Source organism: Argopecten irradians, chromosome 1, assembly GCF_041381155.1.
Source record: "Argopecten irradians isolate NY chromosome 1, Ai_NY, whole genome shotgun sequence".
Lineage (NCBI taxonomy): Eukaryota > Metazoa > Mollusca > Bivalvia > Pectinida > Pectinidae > Argopecten > Argopecten irradians.
The window spans coordinates 30,347,060-30,369,694 of record NC_091134.1 but is presented as its reverse complement, the minus strand read 5'-3'; the positions used below and the strand labels follow the sequence as shown (position 1 = coordinate 30,369,694).

The 22,635-nt window shown below is 37.0% G+C and overlaps 1 protein-coding gene and 1 pseudogene across 1 annotated transcript; one reads left to right on the top strand and one right to left on the bottom strand.

The window, feature by feature from the left end:
* Positions 1-241: 241 nt before the first annotated feature.
* LOC138321950 (uncharacterized) lies at positions 242-9,478 on the top strand (annotated as a pseudogene).
* Positions 9,479-19,432: 9,954 nt separating this feature from the next.
* LOC138321873 (uncharacterized) lies at positions 19,433-22,366 on the bottom strand. Its single transcript, XM_069265916.1, has 2 exons — positions 22,325-22,366; positions 19,433-19,912 (listed from the first exon to the last, which is right to left on the bottom strand). Exons 1-2 carry the CDS (start codon positions 22,364-22,366, stop codon positions 19,433-19,435), a joined length of 522 nt encoding a protein of 173 aa, XP_069122017.1.
* Positions 22,367-22,635: the final 269 nt, after the last annotated feature.

The window sequence follows — 22,635 nt, the reverse complement described above, 5'->3', positions numbered from 1 at the left end:
ACAGTAAATGTGACATGTGTCTGAGGTAATTGTAATCACTTGACAGTGTACAGTATAAATGTGACCCGTTGTCTGAGGTATGTATACTTTTACAGTGAGTACAGTAAATGTGACATGTGTTCTGAGGTAGGTATACTCTACAGTGTAACAGTAAAAGGTGACCTGTGTTGAGAGATAGGTTAAACTTACAGTTGTCCTACAGTAAATATGACCCGTGTCTGAGGTTAGGTATGCTTACAACATGTACCGTAAATGTGACCTGTGTCCTGAGGTAGGTTATAACTTACAGTGTACAGAAAATATTGAACATGTGTCTGAGTAAGTATACTAACAGATGTACATACGTAAATTTACCTGTGTGTGAGGTAGGATACTTTACCTGTGTACAGTAAATATTACTGTGTAGGTAATGATTACTTTACAGTGTACAGTAAATGTGACCCGTTGTCTGATGGTAGGGTATACTTACAGTGTACAGTGAAATGTGACCTACTGACCTGTTCTGTCTCCTGAGTTAGAGGATGTAGTGACACACCCAGCAACACAGTTGCCCTGGTTGTAACCCATGCTGACAGTGAGAGATTCGATGGTGAAGAAACTGACTCTGTCCCCATGTGCTGCCATCTGTGTCGGGGATTCCCCCCACATACTCCATACCATAGTCAGAGTAGACATAGGATTCCCTCCACGTCCTGTCGCCAACTGAGTGGACAGTGTGTTCATTTTCATTACAGGCGATGGAGGAGGTTGTATACCCACGAGATAACGGTGTAGTCCACTCAGTGTGGACCTGGTAATAATAGAATTGGAATAAAATGCGTCTTGTTGGTTAACAACGAGGCCCACGAGGGCCTGCTATCGCTCCACCTTGTTTTTGTTTTTTGTTTTTTTTTTTAATTATCACAAAAGACTTTTACAAGTTAGGAAAAAGTAGCAAAATTTGGGACTCCAAAATTTTTTTTGATTTTGAAACACAACCATATAGTGAGGATATAAGTTCCAGATCACAAATATGCTATCCAATACTAAGGTTCATAGTAGGAAAGTTAATTGTATATGGAAAGAAAATAGGCCAAATTGACCTATTTTTGGCCCTCGCGCCCTAAGGACCCCAGGGAGTCAGCCCTATACTTTGTATACAATTTTAAATCCAAATCCCTATCCAATAAGGTTGCTACTTATATGCATTATGAGTGCTCTTCCTATGCTGAGTTTGCAGAAAAGAAGTCGTTTTATATAGATAAACAGCAAAAATTGCTCCCTTTTCTACACCGCCCTCTCGTCAGCCCCCGGGGGGGAATCGAGGGTTGTCCCATCAATTTTACAAATTTTGAATCCCCCACCCTATAAGGATTGCTAACCTTGCGCTATAAGTGCACGACCCATGGTAAGTTGAAGTGAATAAGTCGTTTAAAATGGAAAATTAGCCAAATTGACCCTCTTTTGACCCCGCTACCCTTCGAGTCCCACGGTGGTAACAGCCCCATCAAGATGTGCACAATTTTGGAATTCCCAACCTTAGTAAGTATGCTGACCAGGTTGCATTAATGAGCGTAATCCCCAAGTATTCTTTACAGAGAAGATCATGTTAAAAAATTGAAAAAGTCCAATACAAGACCACTTTTGCAGCCCCACCCCTCCGGTTCCCCGGTGGGTGCAGCCCTATCATTAGCACAATATATGGAATCCTCACCCTAATAGTAAGGATGCTGACCATTGGCAATTGATGGCGTGCTATATTTTTATAAATCCGATGCTTAGTTGCAGAGAGAAGAAGTCATATAAAAATGGAATTAGCCAAATTGACCCCTTTTGACCACAGCCCTCAGGCCCCTGGGGTTCTGCAGCCCCCCATCAATATGAAACTAATTTTGTAATCCCCCACACTTATTAAGGAATGATAACATTGGCATTAATAGCGTAATCCCATAATTAGTTAAAGTGTAAGAAGGTCCTATTTAACACAATTAGTCATAATGACTTTCGCACTTTTTATCCACAACCCCACAAGCCCCCTGGGGGTTCCATGCGCCTAATCATTTGCACAATTTAGAATCCCTCATCCCTATAAGGTTGCTACAACATTGACAATTATTTATGTATAGATATATATATATATAATACCATGTCATAGCTTGCAGTGTAGAAGTCATTTTTCTATGGACAATCGCCAAATTGACCTCCCTTTAGACATCGCCCCTCCAGGCCCATAGGGGGGTTCAGCCCCCATCCATTTGGTACATATTTTGATTCCCCACCCTATACCGATTGCTTACTTAATTGCATTAATTAGTTGTAAACCCCATGCTTAGTTTCAGAGAGAAGAAGTTCGTTATTATGGATAAGCCAAATTGCACTCCCGTTTGACCCGGACCCCTCCCCTCAGGCCCACCCGGGAGGTCAGGCCGCCATCTTCATTTGTATATAATCTATGGATCTATCCTGGTGTTCATTGATTACGGGATCTAAATCTGATGATAGCCCCGAATACATAAACTGCAATTAATGTATAAACTGTAACTAATAAAATAATCCTAGATCTAAAACTAATCACTAAGCACACTTGATATTTTAGTCTGGAAGTCACACCTGTTCCCGACATGAGGCACCTTGCGGTGGGATACCACCAGATACCGGGACTCTACCTACACTGGTGGCAGGACAACAGATGTTTATAAAATGGCAGCAAAACTTTAACCATTACGAAGTTGGGTTTCCAGGTAAATATTAGTTTATTACTCACGTCTAAAACCATATTCACCATGAATTGTCTTTATAAAAACATAAACAGCAATATATATCGCGTAACTAACTATATAAGTCATTGTACGCCGTTTTCTTTTAGGGCCTACCACTTTTATTTTTGGCGGGATGCTTTTCGTAGCTATAGTTACGTATTCGGTAGCGAAATAACGCGACACAGGTTTACAAATTCAATATCTTTTACAATAAGATAGTAGATTTTTTTCGTTAAATCTAAATTCTAATTTTGTCGTTTTAAAAATAGCATACATGAATTTCGTTAGGCGTAAAAATACCGGTTATTAAAATGCGGTTCGTGGGCAAGTCATTATTGGCTTCTTTAATAAAAGACCCACCACTTTGCGAAACAAAAAATAAAAGTTTCTGTTAAAAAACAATTATATATCAATTTCGCCACACATTTGACGTCACACGTGGCACGCTTTCCAGTCATCGCTCATATTTGAGCGTTCTGCCGAACAGCAAGGATACATTTTTGTAGATACGGCCTTCGGCTACCGCTGCCGAAGGGTAAATTGCGCTCCATTGTGCTATATAGTTTAATATTTGTCTACTTTGTCCCGAATTACTGTTTGTATCCTATTATGAATCTTGTTCGTTTTGTTTGTCTTGGTAAAGAGGCAGATCGCCTCGAAAATTTGACAATTTTGTTTTGTCCACACGGTTGGAATTACTTCCTTGTCCCTTGTGCATACGCCGTAATTAGGACGACGGCGGGAAACATTAAACGACCCGTGTTATAAAAATAAGCTTTTAATTTACTTGAATTAAATTATTAAGAATGTGAAAGTAAGTGTAGTATTAACATAAGTTAATAACCTTTGTGACTATAAAATTATCAATTTCATTTTACATTTCAATTTTAAAAATTAAAAGCCGTTTCGGTAAGGTAGTGACCCTTTAAACTGCCCAGATAAGTAGGTTAATAAATATGATACAGTATTACGAGAAAGCAAACATTATTTGAACAACATAATCGCTTGGACCAAATTATTAATACAGATATTAAAATTGATATATTTTCATTCTGCTTTTTCTATCTTTGACGCTATTTAACATAACCCACGTTAGGGCTTGTTTTTCACAGGATATATGGATGTTGGCATAGCGACAGGGGAGACAGACAACTATACACTTATGGCTTTTGTTCCTGACAAATACGTGTTCGCACAAGACCACCAACAAAACTACACAGCTGTCATCGTAAGTCTTCATCAGTGATATACTATTATGATCAAGTTCGATGATGTCTGATAAGATACAAACTTAAAAGTTTACTAAATAATTATGTACAAGGAAAAATACAGTTGCTATTCTTTTTTATATCCACCCATTAAACTCAATTTGAACATTCGTACAAAATGGTTTAACAACTCCCAGTTGTAATGAGTGACTGTCACATAGGCTTCCAAAAGCCCCCACTGTCTTATTATGGAATTCGGCATCCCTCAAAACCCATATACAAAAGTATATATAAAAAAAAATAGCAAGTGCCATAAATTTTTACTTGCTGAAATATATTTTTTACTTATAATTGATATCCGTATTCAAATTACAGTTATGTTATATATAAAATCCTTTATTTTGCATGATGATGTGAGGTGTATAAGTACATAATAAATATCAACAACATTACTGTAAGAACTGGGCCCCCATATTTTCCATTACAACAATTTTTCACAATCATTTTTACAGTTGTCCCTGATAAAAACCACTTGCTAAAATAAGCAAGTGCATATTTTTTCACTTGCTATTCTGGTATATCTACTTGCAAAAAGCAAGTAAAACAGCCTGAAGTTCGAGCCTTTGACCGTTGTGTTCGGCATTCCGCAAACTCGAAATAAGACAATATCTAATTTTGACCAAGTAGAAGCACCATGCAGGGAATGGCAGCCATATTGATTGGCGATCGGAAATTAAGGGTCGAGTGCATCCTTATGGGTCATGATGAATATTTGTGAAAAGTTTCATTAAAGGCACACTACTTTTCCGGAGCAAACCTTAAATGTATCTTAAAGACATTAATAACATCAGAAAATATATATAGATGGCCTAAGATGAGGTTAAAACCCCGAACATGTACACGATTTTCTTCGTATTATATGAAAAAAGTGGACTTCTAGTCATTTCGTTGTTTTGCCGTCTGGCGCAGTGATAGTCAAATAGCGCACGGTATTTAGGACGACGGCGGGAAAAATAAGACGACCTGCGTTATGAAAATTAACATTTTATTTATTTTAATCAAATTGTTCAGAAGTAAAGGTGATGATTTGTGTAGTATTAACGGTAAGTTAATAATTTTTGCGACTCTGCAAAATTATCGATCTCGTCTTACATTCCCATTTTAAAGATGCTCCACCGCCGACAGAGCATAAATGATATTCATCATTTGAACAGTAATTGGTGTTTAATTGTGTATGCATATGTCTAATTAACACAAAAAATAATATAAAATGATTTATTTCGCCTTTGGTGCATGCGCAATCAGTACTTCATTCCATATAGGATATAGTGCCATGGATTTTTTTCGGGATGCAATTAATTATTTTTCAGATTTTTAACTTGAAGTCAAATTAAAAGCTCAAACTTTTCAGTGGTGGTAACGGTGTAAAGTAAGTAACTTTTGTAACTTAAGAAAAATACTTAATCGTCTGCTCCTGTTTTTGATAGTGAAAAAATACCATTTGTCAGCGATGGAGCATCTTTAAAAATTAAAAGCCGTTTTGGAAAGGTAGTGGGCCTTTCAAAATCGTGCAATAGTTTTCGAGCAATGTGTCGGACAAAAAAAAAATGCTGGGAGAAGAAGATGAAGAATAGGAAACATAATATAACTAGTAAGCCCCTTCCCCCTTCTTATTTCGTGCGGAGGGCTTAACAAGGTAACAAGGACACTTCCAATCTTGACCATAGCTGTTAATAGGACGTTAATTAATCAAACAAACAAACAAACAAACTTCCAATCTCCACGTGTCGCCTTCAACATATATTTAATCCAGGCCCTAGCAGTTTGTATAATTCCCATGTGAACCCCAGTTATCACACATCCATTTAACAGTCATTCCACCAATAACACGTCGGATATTGATGTAATTCAAAGATGGGTTCTGGACCCGCAATCGAATACTTTCTAAATTAGGTAATATAACCCAGGATGAAACGAAAAATCTTTTAGAGAACGAGAACGAAACATTTCTTGAAACTGAAGCAAATGAACATGTAACCCTAGGGCATTGTGTATTACCTTTGAGTTTGAATACGTGACTACTGATGCTTTTCAGACTGTACCAGATATGGAATGTGACCATTGTGTTATACGAGCCCGCTATCAAGCTCACAAACCCGGGGAGACCACTTTCTACCAATGTGCTGATGTGAGGGTTGTCAAACAAGCTGGGCCCATCCACAGAGTATCACTATCAGTGCCGTTTGATCCAAACTAACAAAACACTCAGAATGGCAACAGATCTCCAAACAAAATATCCATTACGTGAACACAGTGCCCCCTCCTTCAATTTACAAGGACTGGCCTATAACGACTTCGAACCGGGTCGTTTGCACTTCGTTAATGTTTCATTGGGTTCGGGGAACATTCAGCCGTTGAACGAGTTTAACCTTGGAGTTAATTTGAAGACGCGCTCTTCAAGACGAGATGCACTTCAACAGGCAGAATTTCTCATGGATGGCATCGTGGCCTTGAATCCAGCAGAATCAGAAATGCTTACGATTTACCATCATGGTGGCACAATGGAAGACGTAGCGAGTGAAGTTATGGTGCTGTTCACCAACAACGGGAAGCTTGAACTTACCACAGCACTCCACGGCTTTGACGGGGTTCCACTCAGTGCTCTGGAGTATGTGAAGCCGCGGACGTACGTCTCCTTCGGCATAAAAGAGGATAAAGAGAAACCGGGTATGTAAACTTTCGATTCTATTATATGATTTAGTAAAACTGTTTTGTTTCTTTCTTAAACCACTGGTCTTCTTTATTAAGTGTGGTGCGACAAAAGTTAAGATTGCAAATATTCTCACAAATAACAGTATTATTTATAATTAAAGACATGTGATAAATAACACCAAAATTCCAATGATTCTTTGTTAGGGACATTCCACTTTGTCCTCGGTCAGGTAACATACGTGCCCGGAACAGGTTTAGTATATAAACTGCTTTACGGGAGTCCGGACACAGAAAACTTGTACGTGAACTTCCAGTGGGCAAGTCTGGACCGCACCACCGGACTTCTATATGTTCTTATGGGTAACGAAAATTCGCCGGACGCTCTAGCCGCCAGGATATACATCTACAACGTCTTCAACGGGTAAGAGTAATGCTCATTATGTATCAGGTTTTAATTGCACATGGCGATACGATTGCCTTCTAGCTTCGCGTTGGGGGCAATTTCCTTTAGCTCAGTCGTTAGAGCGACGGACCAGTAAGTCCGGGTTCGTGGGTTCAAGCCCGGCTCGCAGCACACATATGTCACCTTGTTCCATGATTTATCTTTCGTAGTTCTTCTTCTCACCACTAAATACTGCGCTGTTGAATACGTGCATTTGCAGAGTTCAACTTAGCAGTAAGGGGTTTTAAAAAGAACAAAGTCTACGGAAAATATCCCAGTCTTTGGCATTGGATGAAAATGGTACTGGGTATTCCAATTTGCTTTTGATTTGTCAATTACATTTGATTATAGAAATACAATCAATATATCAGGCTCTGTCTGTTTTAGGATCTGAAAGTATTCTTGAAAAGATGTAGCAAATGTATTTTCTCTGATGAGGAGAACGTATTAATTGTTATAAACTCTGAAAAGATCTTTATTTCCCAAAGATAATACACATGCATTACTTCTTCAGGTCTTTTGTCAAAATGGTGCCAATTCAAACTTCAGCTTTCACATTCATGTCGATGCACGTCCACAGACCAGATCCTCAGACAGGTGAGTATCAGACTGTCACACAGGTGAGTAACAGACTCTCACACAGGTGAGTAACAGACTCTCACACAGGTGAGTAACAGACTCTCACACAGGTGAGTAACAGACTCTCACATAGGTGAGTAACAGACTCTCACACAGGTGAGTACCAGACTCTCACACAGGTGAGTAACAGACTGTCACACAGGTGAGTAACAGGGACTCTCACACAGGTGAGTATGAGTACATATTGTGTATGGAGCATCCTCTCTCACGCTGGTCCCGACTCCAGATGTGTTTATGTCGCCAGATCTAACACTCTAATCACTAAGGCCATTCTTTAAAAAGAAATGGTTCTGGCAAATAGATATAAACAAATTCAGTGCATGTAAATGAGATATTGGGAGAATGCTGTACGACTTTTTTTGAAGAATAAACGTCATTACAACAACGAACCCCTCCATTCACTCTTTAACATTGATATAATATTTGATAATTCAGTTCATTCTAAAAGAATTGTTTTAATCAATGTAATTTTCGATCCTACATAATTTGTCACCATTAAAGTCTAATTTCTACTTTTGCTGTTGATCTTCAGCTATGCTATACACCGTTGCTCCTGAAGGTGCCTACTCCGAGAAAAGACCAGCATGGAGCCTGATTAGTATCGACCCCCTGTCGGGAACAGTAAGGCCTGTCTTCCAGATAGCCCCTCCAGGTAGTTGCAAGTTTTTACTGTCACAAACCCTTACAGGAGTTCACCATTTATATACGTATACAAACTATTCTTGTCATACTGTAAATATAGACTTTTTAGGGGTTGTCTGTTTACTATTAGAGATATATTTCCCCTTTTTTACTTTGTCGGCACATTGTAAAGCAATCAGAGTATACGGAAATCGGTGTCCAAAATGGCTTGCATTTAGATCCGAATGCTCTAACAAGACCTTATTTCATGAATATTCCATATTTGAAGGACATTCATATGAGAATATTACAGTTGTAAATCCTGGAACGTTCCTGAAGATTTTCTTTAACTTCTGTTATACTGTGGATAACTTCATAGTTAGCCTAAGGAATGTCAATGAAACCGTACCCAGAAATTTCTCATCTAGTAATACTTTCTTGGACCTGCCAGTTCATCAGTACATGTATATGTTTGTGATCAAAATTTGACTTTGAAAATGTGGTATAACACCAGTTTTGTTATATTTAACACAGGTTTGTTCGAGCGATACTATGGAGGGTCATTATTCAATGGATTTGACCAAGCCAATGGAGTCTTGTATCATGTGCTCAGAGTGGCCGATACTGTCGCTGACGTCATTGTTAGTGTTGACGTCAGAGGAAAGTCTGCTAGCTTCTGAGACTTACAAACCTCAGACATATACATAATCTCTCACTATCCCCAAGTAACACCAACAACTTACCAGAAAATACAGTTTTTGTAATAATAAACAATTAAAACCAAAATTTATGTTTTAGCTCATTATTTCCAAACCATTGGAATAAAATTTTCCTAAACTTCTGGGGGTTTTCTTGGGAGAGGAAACGTTTTATATGGGGAAGTCATTCAGCCACGACATGCGTGTAATACCTTATAACATCATCCTCGATACTCCAGAGGTTACTATCACTGCCGAATTCACTCCTGGACTATCTCATAGTAAATGAACAAACACAGACTTTTAAAGATTTCACTTGATGTAGATCAAAAGAATCGAATAACGGTACATGCACTGCTGCAGACAGTGTTCACAGAAATTCTCTGCAGTCCTGTGCCCAAGAAATACTCGTTCACTTAACCACGCGGATATATTTGGAGATGAGTTACATGTTTTGGAGAAGTAGAAGCTTTATTTAAAACGACTTTCTGTTGTTAACGCTAAAACGTTTGAAACATTTGTATAGCTAGTACTGCTGTAGAAGAAAACATGTCACTTATGACAGCCTTTAGTCATGAAGAAGTGTAATATATTTTCCCTTATATAACATACAGCTAACATTTACAAGTTCACGTTCATAGCTGTCAATTTTCGCTCGGATTGAATTTTTTACGATTTTACGGGATATCGATGTAATTGCAAATTGTATAAATCACATATCCTAATAAAACCAAATCGCGAAATAATACTCATCCCAATTTTCTCGTTTGATTTCAAAATTGCAAAATGTTTGACTACATACATGTACTGTATAGTCCAAGCTCAAATAGATATGTAACCCGATAACATGCACTATTTCAGAAAACATCGACATTTCCATTTGTCTTATTAACCATGCATGTATATATTCGTATACGCTACAAGTGTGGTCATGCACGGTCATCACATGAGTTATCGTTTTACAAACAATTGCATTGATAGTCGTTATCATGGTGATAAGTACTTCTCTCGTGTCCTACCATGATAAATCGCACAGGGACGAGGCCATTGCTCTAGATATCGTGACCGAGTCTCGTGTGGGTATGCTGAACACCACAGGGACCTGGCATAATAATTTTGTCTGAGACTCCAGTCCACTCATCACGATACAGAGACCTGTAGAATCTACTAGGGCCAATACATCGTCGATCCTGCGTACAAATCGCACTATCACTTATCTATCCATGGGGAACATAGGCCACGTTTGCCATGGTATCATGAATGATTTATTACCCAAATCGTCCTCATATGATTGGTTCCGCCTTGGGTTGATGTGGTACTACTGACTTCATGTCATCCTCGATATTCCAGGGGTTACTATAACTGACTTTATGTAGATATAACTTCAGTGATAGGCCTAGTAACCCCTGGAGTATCGAGGAGGCAGTCTGCAGTCTGCAGACCGTCTATATTTTTACTGATATAACGAAGAATACTTCCTTTGTTGTTTATTTTCAAAAATGACTTTTAAAAGTCTTATTTTTGCATTGTCTACTTGCCCTATACGAATGTTTGTTCTATATCACCATTTCCTCAAACAGCATCACAGATGTAAATGACATGTTGGAACTTTTTAGTACTGGACTTACAAACTCCATTTAAACACATATCCCCTACCAACCTATGAAATCAAAGCAAAGCTATCCCTGGGTATTACCACTCATAAAAAACTGTTAAGGAAAAGAGACCGACTCTCTAAGAAACTTAAAAAGTCTAGTAATATTGATCTTAAATCCAGGTATAAGAAAATGAACATACTATCTAAAAATCACTTCGTCATGCGTACGCCTCCAAAGTCTGACTCGCACTACAGTACCATGAAGAGTAGCCGAGATACTCTGGCCCTGACACCAGACTTAGACATTATGACAGATAGATGTCTGGTTTAGGGCCAGAGCGCAGTAGTACTCGAAAACATGGAATAAGTCGACAATTTATCAATGTACATTGCGCTAGCTTAGATAAGTGTTAAATGGTCCGAAACGACGATTTACAGGATCGGGCAGAAACAGACTTTTTGATTTATAGTTTTTACCGAAATGTAAAATATTATATTTTATATACCTCATTTTATACAACCAATACCGGTATGTATGGACTATGACGAGAAGTTTAATGTACTGCACAAGATAAAAGTAAAGTGGCTTGAATTTAAAAAAAATACGGTATACATATTTGCGCAGAAACGGACTTTGATTTGTACTATATTTTCTACGTTTATATATCAATTATAATTAATATTAATACATTGTATTATGTCTTTTACTGAATAGGTTCCATTAAAGTTAAGCAGAACAGTGTGAGATGTAATTTGTTTCCTTTATATGCAGGATCGAACTCTAACAAGGCAGGATAGAACTCTAAAAAGGCAGGATCGGACTTTATTTCCGCAGGATCGAACTCTTATAAGGCAGGATCGAACTCTTATAAGGCACGATCAGGCTCTAAAAAGGCAGGATCGGACTTTAAAAAGGCAGGATCGGACTTTAAAAAAAGCAGGATCGGCCTCTAAAAAGGCAGGATCGAACTTTATTTCCGCAGGATCGGACTCTAATAAGGCATGATCGGACTTTAAAAAGGCAGGATCGAACTCTAAAAAGGCCGGATCGGACTTTAAAAAAGGCAGGATCGGACCTTAAAAAGGCAGGATCGGACCTTAAAAAGGCAGGATCGGACTCTAATAAGGCAGGATCGGTCTCTACAAAGGCAGGATCGTACTTTAAAAAGGCAGGATCGGACTGTAATAAGGCAGGATCGGACATTAAAAAGGAAGGATCGGCCTCTAAAAAGGCAGGATCAGACTTGAAAAAGGCAGGATTGGACTTGAAAAAGGCAGGATCGGACCTTAAAAAGGCAGGATCGGACTCTAATAAGGCAGGATCGGACATTATAGTTCGGCAGGATCGGACTTTAAAAAGGCAGGATCGGGCTATAAAAAGGCAGGATCGGACTTTATTTCGGCAGGATCGGCCTCTAATAAGGCAGGATCGGTCTCTAAAAAGGCAGGATCGGACTTTAAAAAGGCAGGATCGGACTGTAATAAGGCAGGATCGGACATTAAAAAGGAAGGATCGGCCTCTAAAAAGGCAGGATCGGACTCTAAAAAGGTAGGATTGGACTCTGAAAAAGGCAGGATCGGACTCTATCGACTTAATAAGGCAGGATCGAACTTTAAAAAAGACAGGATCGGACCTTAAAAAGGCAGGATCGGACTCTAATAAGGCAGGATCGGTCTCTACAAAGGCAGGATCGTACTTTAAAAAGGCAGGATCGGACTCTAATAAGGCAGGATCGGACATTAAAAAAGGAAGGATCGGCCTCTAAAAAGGCAGGATCGGACTTGAAAAAGGCAGGATCGGACTTGAAAAAGGCAGGATCGGACTTTATTTCGGCAGGATCGGACTCTTATAGGGCAGTATCGGCTCTAAAAAGGCAGGATCTGACCCTAAAAAAGGCTTGGGTTAGTTTGGGCTAATCTTTAAATCTTTAAATAATTGTTTACCTTGATGGCATCCTGTGTATCAAGGCAGGATCGGACTCTAATAAGGCAGGATCGGACATTATTTCGGCAGGATCGGACTTTAAAAAGGCAGGATCGGGCTTTAAAAAGGCAGGATCGGACTTTATTTCGGCAGGATCGGCCTCTAATAAGGCAGGATCGGTCTCTAAAAAGGCAGGATCGGACTTTAAAAAGGCAGGATCGGACTGTAATAAGGCAGGATCGGACATTTATAAGGCAGGATCGGACTGTAATAAGGCAGGATCGGACATTAATAAAGCAGGATCGGACTTTAAAAAGGCAGGATCGGACTGTAATAAGGCAGGATCGGACTTTAAAAAGGCAGGATCGGACTGTAATAAGGCAGGATCGGACTTTAATAAGGCAGGATCGGACTCTAAAAAGGCAGGATCGGACTTGAAAAAGGCAGGATCGGACTGTAATAAGGCAGGGACATTAAAAAGGAAGGATCGGACATTAAAAAGGAAGGATCGGCCTCTAAAAAGGCAGGATCGGACTTTAAAAAGGCAGGATCGGACTCTAATAAGGCAGAATCGGACATTATTTGGGCAGGATCGGGCTTTAAAAAGGCAGGATCGGACTTTATTTCGGCAGGATTGGACTCTTATAAGGCATGATCGGTCTCTAAAAAAGGCAGGATCAGATGCTATTGTCTTACTGTCAAGCAGGTTAGGACATCCGTAAAATGGGTTTTATTGTGATTTTAATTATGGAACGCGTCTACATCTATGTTTCTAATAAAATTATTGAGAATAGATTTTACGATTTCATTTCAACAAATTTTATTATATGCAAATACATATAAATGGATTAGATAACAGGATATGCCTATATAAATCTTCTCCATGATGGTGTATATAATTAAATTAATTAATTAAAATATTATTTAGTTTATATTATTAACTGCTCACACACTCACTCACTCTCCTTTCATTCCAGTAGGCTAGTGACTAAGACAGAAGACAGATCATAGACACAGAGTTTTGATGTAGGCATAAATTGTATACATATGTGTGTATATATATATACTAGTTTCAAGTATACAAACGATATCGAAGAGGTTTCTTTATAGACATCTTATAGATAAATTTAACTCTTCAATGAAATCAATTAATGATGCATATACGAAGAATATTGCACGTCTAAGACTTAGTTCACATAACTCAATGGGGACAACCTACGTCACCGGAAGTGATATCGGGCACAACAAAAACAATGAAAAAAACGCCCGCTTCAAGATGAAAATCGGCTGAAATTATGACATAAAAGCAATGCATCTTCTAAAACTATCGTGCGTCAAAGACAGTGTGTTGTTAGAGACTCTGTGAAACTATTAGATGTCATCAAACTAGCTCAGATTATGCAAACACCTCGACACAATATTTTTGACAGCAGGGATATCGGTCACATTTTATTCACTAAAACGTTATAAATTGCAAATAAATAAATTTTGCTGCCACAAAACTGTCCCGTTTACTAATATGTAATATATGACTGTTGGAAGAAAATATTTCATTCATGATATCTGCTTGTGGAGAAACATAGACGGTTCTTAATTAGAAATTATGAAAGTGATATCGGTCACACTTAGAACTTTAGGGGTAACGGTCACATCCAAAGTTGCGAAAACTGAATATTACAGCATTGTACATGTAATCGTTATTTACGCATTCATGCCACTCCAATGTAGACATAAAATTATCAAATATCTTGTTCGATATAGACATTTTGATAATCATTTTTAACATAGGATTGTATTTATTAATGCTCATTTTTTGAGACAGATAAGATTACAAAATAATGAATATTTGGCTATCTTGAAATTATTTGACTACCACGGTGCTTATATAGCATTCATATACATATATTTACTTTTTCACTTCAACCCTAATATGTATACTAACCAAGCGCATTTGACATTCAGAGGTGCATGATCTGCTATCCGCTTATTTTTATGTGATGTCATAATTTTTGTGCCATCGATCACAGAAAATGGCTGTTTCGTCCTTGACAATATTGATGTTTTTTCTTTATAGATACAAAATATCTTGGGATGTTATCATATAAGTGTTATCAAATGAAAATATATTCATTAAATTGCATTCAGTTGACAATTAGGGTAGTATGAATGCCAACTGGACATCTGTTAATTCAACATGAAGCGCTAAAGATATTGGACCAACTTGTTAAATTGACCGATTTGTAAATCCAATGGTAAACCTCACGATATCTCTTGGCCCTCTTGCATGTTATCAACTGATTTGCTTTTATAATTTGTTTGCATATGATCATTTGTGCAGTGTGTTGTTAAGTTATATTCTAAGCACCTTTTCAATCGTTATTGTGTGTGTTAAGTCTGTGGAGAAATTATTAGTGAACTGACATGTAGAACTGTACTAACGCTATCAGCTAAAAACCCTCAGTGATCCTGTGTATCATGTATTCACGTATTTCTGTAGCTTATAGATCAGTGTGCTTTTCCTTTTGTTTACATCGGATGCCTTTACATCTTTAAGTTTTATGTAGTTTCTTGTATATTGTCACTGCGAAGTTTTTAAATTATAATCACTTTAACACAGAAACGTACTTCAAAATAGTACAATGGTACTCCATGGAGATGTAGTTTGTCTGCTTGGTAAGGGTTGCCTCAGTTCTACTTTGCTTCAGCAAACATTCCACGCTAAGACAATGCAAGAACAAAGGGTGTGTACAAATACATGTTTAGACAAAAACGAAACAATATACAGTGTATGAATAACCAAAGTATTCAGCAAAAAAAAAATTAGTTACGATGATAGTTAATAATGTATCATGTACCTCGGTAGTATTTCCTCTTTACCTGAATGATAAGTTAGGGGAAACAACGCTGCAATATTTCAGCAATCTTTACGAAGCGACAAACCATTTCAAAATCTTTGGATGTGACCGTTACCCTGTGCACGACATCCTTTTTAAAAACAACAAACCACCAACTAGATTATACAGGTATGTCACTTTTGTAGCGGATAAAAATGAACGATAGCTACTACTTGAAATATGAGGTACCTTATATCAGTAAATAACAATAAAGTTTAAAAAAATATACACTTGACATATTTTCGGTGAATGAAATGTGACCAATAGCCACGCTTTGGAAAAAAAGACGGACGGATGATGAGCAATAGACGAAAAGCGATTTCAATAGCTCGTTAACCATTTGCTGATAGGGGGTTAAAAAGTCGTCTTTAAAAAGATCAGATAAATTCAATAAAAGTATTTTGGCGTCTTATCCACAGTTATCGTAACTTTGGATGTGACCGTTACCCCTAAAGTTCTAAGTGTGACCGATATCACTTTCATAATTTCTAATTAAGCACCGTCTATGATCCTCCACTAGCAGATATAATGAATGAAATATTTTCTTCCAACAGTCATATATTACATATTAGTAAACGGGACAGTTTTGTGGCAGCAAAATTTATTTATTTGCAATTTATAACGTTTTAGTGAATAAAATGTGACCGATATCCCTGCTGTCGAAAATATTGTGTCGAGGTGTTTGCATAATCTGAGCTAGTTTGACGACATCTAATAGTTTCACAGAGTCTCTAACAACACACTGTCTTTTGACGCACGATAGGTTTAGAAGATGCATTGCTTTTATGTCATAATTTCAGCCGATTTTCATCTTGAAGCGGGCGTTTTTTCATTGTTTTTGTGTGCCCGATATCACTTAGTGATAGGTGATTGATAACTTAGATATTGAACAAGGGAGATATAGGAATCGTCAGAGAATTCAAAGGTTGTGTGAGGTTTGTAATGCTAATGACATTGAAGTTGAGTTTCACTTTATACTTACATGTAATTGTTACTCTGATTTAAAAAAAAAAAAAATATATTAAATCATATTATTATAGACGTCCTAATGTGTTTAAGTTGGTACTTTTACTATCAACCCAGAATGTAGGGGAATTAAACAGGTTAGGAAAATATATAGATTTGGCTAAATGTTTAACATTGAAAATTATCCCAGCCAAGTACTGTAATTACGGAATCGTGGCATGTACACATATATATACAGCAATTAATATTCCATAATTTCTAAGATATAAATCAATCAGTCAGTCAACCAATCAATTCTTTTATTCCTATGTTAAGAGATTTACAAAAGATAAATGAAAGAATATGGTGAGTTATTTACATCATGAAAATTAGATTAACAAATTATTATTTGATTCAGTCCTTGTTTTGAGATAAAAATAATTTTACTATACGAACGCTTTTAACAATTTCGATTCAAAGTTTTGGTTTTGGTATGAGAGCCATGTGTGTGCTGCACTTCTCACATATTTAGCACTGTCTATAAGAAACTGGATGTAGTCCTCAATACTGTCCGTAGTGACCTCTGGAGTCGGTTTTTAAAGAAGAGTTCTTAGAAAGTCTTCATGTAGGAAATTGTCTAAATAAATAAACAATGGAATTCCATATTGGGCTAGAATAAGTGTCATGTACCCATCACGGATATCGGCTGTAGCACGACTTGTAAACAGTCAAATAATACTTGGCAAGCAGAGAATGGTCCATATATTAGGTAGATATCACCGAGTATATTCTAAAAAAAGGTACAATTAAAAATATTATAGATTATTTCTGATGCCTGTAAGCAAATAGGTTCATTTATAGATTCATTTCAATGCCTCTATAACTAAAAAAGACTTTTCACCTCGGCTTTAGACGTTGAATATATTGATTGTCGGTATTTTAAAATTTTGTAATTGAGAGAAAGTGTAAGTTTTAGGATATATAATAAGTTCCATAACGTATGGCTTCTGTTTTCAACGGTGAAGTCTAAAGTTTTAGTCTTTTTAACATTATATCTAGAGATAATTATTATAAATACAAGTCCAGTGAAAGAGTATGAGTATCCTTATACTTTTTAAACATACACATGCTATTATCATGTTTATTTATTGTAAAATTCGTTGAATTGATCTAAGTAATAGGAAACGGCTGTGTCTCATGCTTTTGTTTTGATACACTATTATATGTTTAGAGTCAAAAGGACAACTTAATTAATTGAAAGTTATGATCCCATTCATTTTAGTAATTTACAGTAACTTAGTAACATTTTAAGGTACAGGTCTATAGGGTTTTGAACTGTGAATAAAGTAAAGAACTTTCTCGGCCACTGAACAGCTAGGAGAAAGATTTTAGGAGTGTGATGGACATTCTTTTAGAGGGAAGGCAAAGAACGAGATAATTAGTCCAACTGTTGCCGCAAATTATTATTAATTAATTAAGTCGATTTAGTATTACAATTTTAAGACATTGTATTTTCTCCCTCTCCTTACTCCCCCCCTCTCTCTCTCTCTCTCTCTCTCTCTCTCTCTCTCTCTCTCTCTCTCTCTCTCTCTCTCTCTCCCTCTCTCTCCAAAGTGTTCTTATTTACTATTTAATCATATTTATATATTTCATTACTTTGCATATCATGTTTTGTATTTGTTCTGTATTTTGGAAAGGGTGGCAATATAAGTTGCATAAAACTTGTACCCAATCCTTTTGTATATATTTGCAATAAAATATGTTAAATCAATCAATAAACTCTCTCGAATAATGTAACTATGTAACAGAAGAACAATGTGAAACATTTGTCATGCTTCTGAAATGCTTAAAAAACTGATAGCAGTATTCAATTTTCCACAAAGTAGTGTATCTTATAAAACGATTTTGAATATGCACGTTGCGTGATATACAAGGATACTTATAAATCCTTGGTGATATACTTGTACTTATTTTACAAATTTTAATAAATTATATTTTACTATATCATGTTCGTATTTTCCATGTGAATTATCACAATACTTTTAAGATACAGTTTGTATGATTAGATTTACACCCCACTTTCATGTATCAAAAACGTAATAGTAAAATGATTTTTTAAATCCATGTCACTCATCTGTCAGCTATTGCATGTAGAGTTTCGTAAGCCACAATGATGTTTCAATGCCGGATAACGTCGCTCGACTGTCAAAAGGGGAAACACATCAAACAATTTATGGTCCAGAAAACGATTGTTTCCATGTAAAAACTCTTCAATTAACAATTCAGTGACAAAGTTTTTTATTTTGTTGCTTTATCATTCCCACTAATTTTTTTGATTTTTAAGTTTACTGTTTTCAATTCTCATAATTATTCGATCCGTAACATAGAGTGCAGTTTTTATTGATGATAGGTAAACAATTAACTAAAATAGATGAGGGATATAAATGATTTTTAATAGTAATCATGTACCTAATGTGCACCCACCCCACACTTTTTTATGTTTTTTCTGTTTTAAACATTTGTTATATATACGGAAATGTGTAACCCCCCACCTGTTAGTTTTTCTTTTGTTTATATACGGAAATGTTTACTGACGATTAAAAAAATCATTTATATCTATTCCATTCGAAACGAATTGTAACTAATGTTTGTACGTTTGTCTGCCTATTTGAATAATTTTCACAGCTCAATTCACGAAACCTTATGGTTTTCAAAAGATTACTAAAGGAAACTTCCGTCCAGTTATGACACATTATGACATATAACTTTAAGAAAAAGAAAACAAATATTGGCAAACATTCAACTTTTACTGAACTCGCATATAATGCAAATCATAAAATGCAATTAAGAATTTAAAAATCTTTCTCGGATTGTATGTTTTCCGATTATATATTGTTTTGTATACCTAATATTTTGAAAATGATACACAGGATGCCATCAAGGTAAACAATTATTTAAGATTTAAAGATTAGCCCAAACTAACCCAAGCCTTTTTAGGGTCAGATCCTGCCTTTTTAGAGCCGATACTGCCCTATAAGAGTCCGATCCTGCCTTTTTATAAGGTCCGATCCTGCCATTTTAAAGTCCGATCCTGCCTTTTTAAGGTCCGATCTTGCCATTTTAAAGTCCGATCCTGCCTTTTTAGAGGCCGGTCCTGCCTTTTTAAAGTCCAATCCTGCCTTATAAGAGTCCGATACTGCCTTTTTAAAGTCCGATCCTGCCTTTTTAGAGGCCGATCCTGCGGAAATAATGTCTGATCCTGCCTTATAAGGGTCCGATCCTGCTTTTCTAAAGTCCGATCCTGCCTTTTTAAGGTTCGATCCTGCCTCATTAGAGTCCAATCCTGCCTTTTTAAGGTCCGATCCTGCCTTTTTAGAGTCCGATCCTGCCTTTTTAAAGTCCGATCCTGCCTTTTTAGAGGCCGATCCTGCGGAAATAATGTCTGATCCTGCCTTATAAGAGTCCGATCCTGCCTTTTTAAAGTCCGATCCTGCCTTTTTAAAGCAATGTCTGATCCTGCCTTATAAGAGTCTTATCCTGTCTTTTTAAGGCCGATCCTGCCTTTTTCAAGTCCGATCCTGCCTTTTTAAGGCCCGATCCTGCCTTATAAGAGTCCGATCCTGCCTTTTTAGAGGCCGATCCTGCCTTTTTAAAGTCCGATCCTGCCTTTTTAAAGTCCGATCCTGCCGAAATAAAGTCCGATCCTGCCTTTTTAGAGGCCGATCCTGCCTTTTTAAAGTCCGATCCTGCCTTTTTAAAGTCCGATCCTGCCGAAATAATGTCTGATCCTGCCTTTTTAGAGGCCAATCCTGCCTTTTTAAAGTCCGATACTGCCTTTTTAAAGTCCGGTCCTGCCTTTTTAAGGCCCGATCCTGCCTTTTTAAGGTCCGATACTGCCTTTTTAAAGTCCGGTCCTGCCTTTTTAAGCCCCAATCCTGCCTTATAAGAGTCCGATCCTGCCGAAATAAAGTCCGATCCTGCCTTTTTAGAGGCCGATCCTGCCTTTTTAAAGTCCGATCCTGCCTTTTTTAAGGTCCGATCCTGCCTTTTTAAGGTCCGATCCTGCCTTTTTTAAGTCCGATCCTGCCGAAATAATGTCCGATCCTGCTTTTCTAAAGTCCGATCCTGCCTTTTTAAGGTTCGATCCTGCCTTTTTAAAGTCCGATCCTGCTTTTTTAAAGTCCGATCCTGCCTTTTTAAGGTTCGATCCTGCCTTTTTAAAGTCCGATCCTGCCTTATAAGAGTCCGATCCTGCGGAAATAAAGTCCGATCCTGCCTTTTTAGAGTTCTATCCTGCCTTGTTAGAGTTCGATCCTGCATATAAAGGAAACAAATTACATCTCACACTGTCCTGCTTAACTATAATGGAACCTATTGAGTAAAAGACATAATACAATGTATTAATATTAATTATAATTGATATATAAACGTAGAAAATATAGTACAAATCAAAGTCCGTTTCTGCGCAAATGTATACCGTATTTTTTTTAAAATTCAAGCCACTTTGCTTTTATCTTGTGCAGTACATTAAACTTCTCGTCATAGTCCATACAAACCGGTATTGGTTGTATAAAATAAGGTGTAATAGACGTAATAATTAAGGTTTTCATATAATATTTTACATTTCGGTAAAAACTATAAATCAAAAAGTCTGTTTCTGCCCGATCCTGTAAATCGTCGTTTTGGACCATTTAACACTTATCTAAGCTAGCCCAATGTACATTGATAAATTTTCCCTTTTCAGTTCATACATATAACAATTAGTTTAACTAATAATGATATAGTTATTCTTATTAAATCTAATTAAAAGTAGAGCACGATTTATGAATGTTTATATGTACGAAAGACCTATCCTGCCCGGCCGTATATATAGAGTCTATTTTATCCGAACTGCAAATTGCAATTGATCTTTGTGCCGTTAGTATTACGTGGATTTTGTGAAAATACCTATATATTTCACTTTTATTTATCAAGATCATAGTCATATTAACTATTTTGAATATTTTTTCTCTGATTTAAATTAGCAATCAGTTTTAAAATTGACCGATCCTGTTCGGTAATTTTCTGTCCGACCATGCAAGAAAAATATGATATTTTTTTATACTTTTTTTTGTCAAATCGGTCAACAAATTAATAAAACTGATATCTACACTATAATTTAATACATATTTATCATTTTAACGACTATTTTGTACTCCGATTCTGCCCGATTCTGCCCGATTCTGCCCGATCCTGCCCGATTCTGCCCGTTTCTGCCCGATCCTGCCCGATCCTGTAAATCGTCGAACCCCCATTGGCACCGTACGGCGGTCAAGGCGTGTGTAACGATTGTATTCGTGTCGTTTGTCAAAAATTTAGCTGAGAAAGCCGGTTTGCCTATGATTATCACCTGTAGCCATCCAGTGCATATATAAGTCAAGAGGTTTAAATGGTCATTACCAATAAACCTCTGAAACTATTCGCGTGGCTTGACTATTTTTATAGGTAAGAATTCTTTGTTATTGTATATATTTGTATATAACCTATTTTAAATATTATTATTACTTATTAATTGTGTAAATTGTTCAGTGATTTAATTATCATTTTTGTAGTTGATAGCACAATGCGATTTATCAGGTATTATGATTGTACAGTGTATTTCAAACTCGATTTTGATAAGGTCCCGCAAAGCGGAGACCGCCATATTTTATTTAAACCTATTGAGTAGGCACTAAACTTATTCAGAATCCTGTGTCCGAACTTACCTACCACATGTCCGAACTTGTGTAACTTCAGCTGGCATAAGTCCTGTCATGTGCAAATTATTAACTTTACAGGTTACAATTATAATGGTTTATCTTTGTAAATATAAAACCATTATAATTAAGCGGCTGTGTTCCCACCAGTACAGATATACGGAGTTGTACCTTTGAGCGCCCTGATGTACCTTTGTGTGACGTCATCGCCATCTTTTCTGAAATCTCCTATTGGTAACGTATCTGTCTACACCGATTCCCATTGACTGCGGAAGGTTTCGGCGTTCTGGTCATTTAATTGAGAAAAAAACGACCCGCACGGCTGACAGTTAGATGCGATTACTCAGGATAAACAGTTCGTCTGGTATTATTGGCCAACGAAACCTCACTTGTCCTTTGTTGATTTTTTTTGACATGAAGAAAAGGAATAATTCATTCTCATTGTCCTCGCCTTCCTTCACCTAAGAAACGTATCAGTCTCC

What these genes read in the sequence shown, in the direction of transcription:
- LOC138321873 (XM_069265916.1), bottom strand. Translation starts at nt 22,366, where the DNA reads ATGGCGATGACGTCACACAAAGGTACATCAGGGCGCTCAAAG. An exon ending in GTACATCAGGGCGCTCAAAG is followed by an intron (nt 19,913 to 22,324) that starts GTACAACTCCGT and finishes TGCTTTAAAAAG; the next exon opens with GCAGGATCGGACTTTAAAAA.